Here is a 7,465-nt window from a genome sequence, read left to right as displayed (position 1 = left end):
AAAACAAAGTCACCTACATCTTGGATGCCCTGGGGGTAAGCAGATAAACATCAAATTTTCATTTTTGGGTGAACTATCCCTTTAAAGCAATAAGCCCCAAGAAGCCGTGGTTTACTGTGAATTTATAACAGCCAAGGGGTGTTGTTAGGCATGACGCGAAGCGGAGTATTTTTTAATAATTCATAACTAAACATTATGGTTGTGATAGAAAGGTCTCTGTGCAGAGATGTTGATGATGATATTATATGTAAAATAGTTGCACATGATTGATGTCCTCAAGAAAATGTGAAACGGCCCCACAAACGGAAAACACAAATGGCCCCACCTGCAGGTATTTGAGAGTTGGAGATTCTTAGCATAATCTCTAGCAAAACCTAAGATTTAATAAGTATATTTGTATACTTTTGTGAAAAAACTACCAGCTACTTTATAGAATAATTAGCAAAGATATTCTAGCTAGTTACACAAGCTATTTGGCAAAAGTTGCTGTTTTAATTTTACATATTTTTTTTTAATTCATAGTTTTCATCATTTTATAAACTTTAATTTTTTTTAAGTGTGTGAAAAGTGTTTATTCACCATGGTAGAATTTTTCCAAAAACAGTAAAAACTGTAATATTGTGAAATATTATTAAAAACTTTTTATTATATTTTTATCTATTATTAAAAACTTTTTTCTATTTTTATATATTTTACAATTTTATTTATTCCTGTGATGACAAAGCTGAATTTTCAGCAATGATTCCAGCAGAAATCATTCTAATATGCTTATTTGGTGCTCAAGAAACATTTAATATTATCAATGTTGAAAACAGTTATATTCTTAATATTTTTTCTTAATATTTTAGTATTCTTTGATTAATAGAAGTTCAAAAGAACAGCACCCTTGCTGAATAAAAAATGTTGTTGAAGTTGAAAAAATGGTAACACTTTCTATGAAGCCCATATTTATAATACATTATAAACTCAAATAACACTCCACACCTAACCACTTACAAGATGTAGTAAGATACTGTGCAGATCTTAAATAAACAATGTCAAGATATATAGTCCATTATAAATGTAAAAATAGATTTTATATGGTGTTCATTGTGTGTTATAAATAATCATAATCTTAAAACTTATAACCACAAATGCGTAAGCATTATAATGTATTATAATTGTTGTTATGATTATTTATGAGATGATATAACATATTATAAGGTCTTTTATAATGCATTATGCATTCATTATAATGCCTTAAGAATACCCTTATAATGTTATAAATATGGGCTTCATAGAAAGTGTTACCGAAAAAATTAACACTGACCCCAAACTTTTGAATGGCGTATATAAACAAATACTGTTTGTTGCCACTTGTATTACTTTTCAACCCCAAATGAAAATTATTTCATAATTTTCTCACACTGTTCCACAATTGTATGACTTTCTTTCTTCTGTAGAACACATGCAAAAGAAAAAAAAGAGAGATTGTGGTGACTATTTTTAAACATAGACTCGTATTGCATGGACAAAAGGGAAAAAAATGTGTTTGAAAAGAAGAAAGTCATACAAGGTTTGGAACAATATGAGGGTGAGAAAATGATGACAGAATGTTCATTTTTGGGTGAACCATCCCTTTAAAAATTAGCTACTGATTAACACTATCCAACACTGACTGGGATATCAAGCATTTTTAATTGTAATTAGCATCTACACTTTTGATAGTGTAGGGTATAATGTATTGTGAGAAAGAGTAGCATCCGACCATCAGTGTCATTTAGGGGGTTCATTAAAACAAAAGCCTTACCGAAAAGGGATGAATGGATAAGGAAAATAAGAAGCAGGAGGAAGGACAGGGGTGGAAAGAATAGAAGACTGAGAGAGAGCGGGGATGACAGACATTAGTAATCATAAAGAAGGTGTCCCTGTCATGTCATCCCCCCTCATCTCGTTAGCTAATGAACTCCACTTGCACGGTCTCTTGCACATGCAGCCTCTGCTTTCACAGATCTGCTAGCACTCTCTGAAGTCAGCCTCAGGGGCCTAAGACCATTCTAACATATGTTTGTAAGTGAATTACTTCTTATTACATCAACAGGTTGTGCACATTGTGGGGGACAGCATCTCAGGTCTTCATTTTACCCATGAGTACCTAATATAGCCGTTCAGCAGACACACAAAGTACACACATTTGTGCTTCCTACTGGATTTCAACCAGGTTCAGCTCTGGCCCAGGGGATAAATAAGGTCCATAAATTTTGTGATTCCAGCCCTTTTAAAATGCATTGATTCTCAGAGATGGCCCAAATATAAGGCCTATCATGCCGATGCTTTAGTTTCATTGAATTTCTACACTGTGGATTGCTGAGGTCATATAGTATAGTTCTACGAGCTGATGTCGAGTGGACTACTGAGACTATAGTGGTGTAATGGAAATCTATAGTCAGTCCAGTGCAGACCATACTGTCTCGCGGAGATGGCCACGCAGCGTCTTCATGGCAGACAGGCTTGAAAAATGTAGACCGAAGGCAGCTTGTTTCCAATCCAAATTTGACGCTTCTATAAATATCACTCAGACAACAGAAAATCTATTTGCTGAAGGCCACAGTATTTGGATTTCTGTTTCTGACCTTGACACTTTTGACCCTTCAGGAAAAACAGAGCATGTGAGCTCTGATACAAAATCTAGGGTGAATTCTGAACAGCATTTTTGGGTCCTTCAAGGACACTACGAGAAGGGGACACAACCTGAAGGGTTGTTCCAGAACAAAAGTGAGCAGCTGAATACTTTCACAAAAGGCCCTTTTAAGGCTGTTAGCTAAGGGCACATGTGATGGTCACTTTGAAGTTATTTAGTCATTTCTGACCTGGTGCTATGTGGATCACGTGTGTCCTCACAGAGAGTGCACAAATCAAAATAAATATGAAGACACAAATAGGCAATATTTGACATTGTTTATTTTGTTTTGAATAAATAAAAAAATGGATAAATAAAACGCATTGATACATGTTCTACATTTTTTATTTTTTTTAAAAATAGGGATGTAAATATTATGGCTAAATACTGTGGATTGCAATATTTTTTCAATAAATTTGTCTGATAAAATTAACTACTAATGGTTCTTTTTAAATTTTCCACAGGACTACACACTGACCATGTATTTCCAGCAGTACTGGAGGGACAAGCGGCTCGCATATACTGGGATCCCTCTCAATCTCACCCTAGACAACCGGGTAGCCGACCAGCTCTGGGTTCCTGACACGTATTTCCTAAATGATAAGAAGTCTTTCGTCCATGGTGTCACAGTGAAGAACCGCATGATCCGCCTGCACCCGGATGGCACAGTTCTTTATGGATTAAGGTAAGAAATGGTCTCATATTCAGAGCCATCAACCAGTATTGCTTGTTTTGCCTGTAAATTTCCTTTTTACTTGCTTTTGATGATTAATCAGCTTTTGATCACTAATAGATATACAGTAATGTGTCAAATAAACATACAAACATCTTAAATTACAATAAAATACTTTGAAATATATATACTTTTAAATTTGTTAAATGGAATGAATTTAATAATTTATTATTATGTCATAACAATTTAATAAATTGTAAATTAATGTATTTTTTCTTTAAAATAAAGTTATTTTTTACTAAAATCTACCTTTCACACAATTTGTTTGTATTTGACGTTTCATCTGTGGGAAGAGTCTGATAGTACTCAGCTTCAGTGGACACACATCGTGAGAGCGTGCTCTATTTTGCTCAGTGCACTCGCCTACTAAATTGCATAAGTGCTAATGTGTGCCTTTATCTTGTTAAACCCCTTTAGTGTTATCAGACTCTGATCCTAAATGAGCTGCTTTGCTCGTTCCCACACAGAAGACCATGGGTATGCCTTCATCCTCTGTACCAGCTGGAGTGCTCTATGAGCCAGTTACCGTAGCCTAATTTAGCTTTTCGTTTAGTTCCAAATGAGATCCTGTGGAATAATGCAGCCATATGCTAATGTATGGTTCTTGCTTATAAAGTTTATTGAACCGTTTCCGTCTTTTTATGATTTATCTCCTTTCGTTCAAATGGAACATCAGCAATCCATTGAACATCATTTTACAGTTCATCAAGGGAATTCCCTGGTCATATAATGCACATATTGTAGTTTGACGAAGCGATAGTGTGGATGGAGGGCTTTTATTTGTTTGCCTGAGCTGGACCCCATTAAAGAAAGAAGAGCCTGCATATTTATGGTAAGGCATTTGAGTGTGCTCTCATTAAAACGGCTCTGAAGATGGAATGAAGACACCGAGTTTCCTCTTTAATTTACCCACTCTAGAAGGGAAGGACCACAGAAACATAGTAGCCACTCCAATCCAAAGCTAGCTATATGCTCATATGTCAAAATGCTTATGTGTGGGGGGTGATCCTTAAATCTAAATCGATGGAGAGTGTGTAATACAGACATTATTAAAGGTGCCATAGAATGCAAAAATCACTTTTATAAGGATGCAAAAATCACTTTTATATTTGAATACAGTTGTGTTGCCAGTGTGTGAAAACAACCAGCCTATAATGGTAAAAGTCCATCCACTCATTTTTTATAATCCCAATAAATCATAAACAGTCTCTCCAAACAAGCGGTTCCAGATTTCTCCTTATTATTAGGGCTGGGCAAAAAAATTGATTTTTCGATATATCGTTTTTTTTTAATGTGGTCGATTCAATATCGATTCTCGAAGGCCACGAATCGATTTTTTTCAATATTTATTTCCACAAACATTGAACATACGATTTACGTTAATCTTATTACTAGTCTAATCCACTAGATGTCACCCCCTTATTTGCCTTGCGCGATGTTACAACGGAGAGTCCGTCATTCATTCATTGCTTAAAATGGCGGATTCAGGTGCGTTCCCAACGTCAACACCACGTTCCAGGGCTCTACAGTGCGACCATTTCAGTCTCATTTGCGAAAAAATCGATCTTTCGAGATATCGTTTTTTAAAATGTGGTCGATTCAATATCGATTCGCGAAGGCCACGAATCGATTTTTTTCAATATTTATTTCCACAAACATTGAACAGAAGATTTACGTTAATCTTATTACTAGTCTAATCCACTAGATGTCACCCCCTTATTTGCCTTGCGCGATGTTACAACGGAGAGTCCGTCATTCATTCATTGCTTAAAATGGCGGATTCAGGTGCGTTCCCAACGTCAACACCACGTTCCAGGGCTCTACAGTGCGACCATTTCAGTCTCATTTGCGACTGAAAACTACTGCGTGCGACTATAAACATTTTTTTAGGAGCACCAGTGCGACTGACCCGATCATCATCATACTTGTGATTGCGCTCGGGGAGCTTCAAATGTTTCTACGTGTTTTTGCAGCGTTGAGTAATGTATCACAGACGTATCTCACGAATCCTTTCATAAGCAAAGTGAGAGATTCATTGCGCAGTGTAGAGAGCTTCGTTGATTATAGATGTGAGATCGAGATGAACTAAGATGAGTGCCAGCTTTTAATGATTTTTAAAGGAGTTTGTAAATGTGATACGGATTTAATACAATACAATTCAATAAACAAGAAGTTAATATTAAGTTACTTACATTGTCTGACTATAACACTATTGTCTGATTTTGCTAGGGTGACCATACGTGCCATTTTCCCAGGACGCGTCCTGGCCAGGATTTCTATATTGCCTAAAATATCTAGGTTTTGGCTTTGTTTGCGTGTGCAGACCGATCGGTGTATGACATCAAAATACCTCGAGAGCACTTTGAAAGCATAAGGAACCGTCTGTATGGTATTTTGATGTCATACACCGATCGGTGTTTCACAGACTAAAAAGGTCCATTGTCTCTTGTCAATAGTGTAGCAATGCATTTAACACAGAAGAAACTTTAGAACCAAGCTTTCTGTTGGTCAGTGCAGCAAACCCATGTGAGCAACTTGAACCAGTTGCAAAATCTACGTAGGTAAATCTTACGAAAATTCACGGAACAACAGTAAAATTGACCACTCTTAGGTAATGGTGTTTTTCCAGGATGTGGCTTAAATTTACAGAGCCTGGGACAAAAAAATTAATTCAAGAAATGTGAAACCATAATAATCTACTAGTACCCCCTTGTTTGAAAACCCCTGCCTTAGAGGACTTTAGTGAGCCCCACTTGGTTGCACCCCTGACCATGGCCATGCATTCATCTAGATAAGATTAGAAGGATTGAACATGATCTTCCACTTATGATATTTCAGCTGTTACCAGGAAGAAAAATCAATACCTGGATTGTATCGTTACCTGGATGCGAAACCAAACCTTACTTTAAATGTTCATTGATATTGACTCACGAAGAACATTTGTCATCACATTTTAGTCTAAGCTCACACTTGTAGCAAAGTGACATGATGAATGGAATGAAATGAGATGTGAGCTTTCTTTGAGCTTGTTTGGCAACTTGCAATACTACTACTCAGTAGCAACTTTTTTGTGACAAAAAACGCATTTTCATATATATTCAAATCTGTACTATTTGTTCATGTCCACTCATATGCTCTGTGCTATATTTGGTTCAAAATCCTTTTGAAGGCATGTTGCTCATCTTGTTTACAATGAGACACACAAACGTTTTGCAGTGTTGTTTAGCAAATGCAAGACCTGCTATATTGTAGAAGAGCTGTGAGTACCTGAATGTATAGAATTGTGGCTTTGATTTTTCTGTGACCTGTGTGTGTGTGTTTCTGTGTTTCTAGAATCACAACCACTGCCGCTTGCATGATGGATCTGAGAAGGTATCCATTAGATGAGCAGAACTGCACTCTGGAGATAGAGAGTTGTAAGTGTTCTTTCTCCTCACTCACCTACACATGCCCTGCTGCAAAGACCAGTATACATTTCCATGCTGTTTCAAGCTGGTTTATACTGGTCGGTGCTAGTTTGGTGCTTTTCTCACTGGTGAAGCTGCAAAAATTTAATATGCAGTATTATTGATATAATGTTGTATACTGAACAAAATTATAAATGCAACACTTTTGTTTTTTAGACAGATTTGTGAACAATACTTGAGAGAAATAGGCCTTTTGTGTACATAAAAGTCTAAGTCTTAGATCTTTGAGTTCAGCTCATGAAAAATGGGGGCAAAAACAAAAGTGTTGCGTTTATAATTTTGTTCAGTGTATATTTCTGCTATGGTGCCTAAAATAATAATAATAATTACACTTCCTTATAGGTTTTGAATAGAAAATGTGATATTACCACATCAATTTTACCATATACATTACAGTTCAGAAGGTTGGGGTCAGCAAGATTTTTTTTTTTTTAAATATAAGAAATATTTTATTGTTTTAGTTACATCAAAAAAGCTAAAAAAAAGTAATATTTTTGACTCCAAACACCCCAAAAACAAACTTTACTCCAAGAGACTCTGCAGGGTATTGAATCTTGTATGGCACATGTAATTGTACTTTTTTTTTTTTTTTTTTTTCTTTTAAGC

At 35.9% G+C, this 7,465-nt stretch overlaps 1 protein-coding gene across 2 annotated transcripts in view; it reads left to right on the top strand.

The window, feature by feature from the left end:
* The window catches only part of LOC107685288 (gamma-aminobutyric acid receptor subunit beta-3-like), a 73,549-nt gene that overhangs the window by 46,231 nt on the left and 19,853 nt on the right, over positions 1-7,465 (top strand). For both annotated transcript variants that reach the window (XM_016481818.1, XM_016481819.1), the window contains 2 exons: positions 3,124-3,344; positions 6,726-6,808. In XM_016481818.1, the coding sequence (XP_016337304.1) occupies positions 3,124-3,344; positions 6,726-6,808 (304 nt within the window). The remainder of the gene's footprint in view (positions 1-3,123; positions 3,345-6,725; positions 6,809-7,465) is intronic.

This window comes from Sinocyclocheilus anshuiensis, unplaced genomic scaffold (genome assembly GCF_001515605.1).
Source record: "Sinocyclocheilus anshuiensis isolate Anshui unplaced genomic scaffold, SAMN03320099.WGS_v1.1 scaffold385, whole genome shotgun sequence".
NCBI lineage: Eukaryota > Metazoa > Chordata > Actinopteri > Cypriniformes > Cyprinidae > Sinocyclocheilus > Sinocyclocheilus anshuiensis.
The sequence above is the reverse complement of the archived record's forward strand: the minus strand, read 5'-3'. Positions and strand labels throughout refer to the sequence as shown.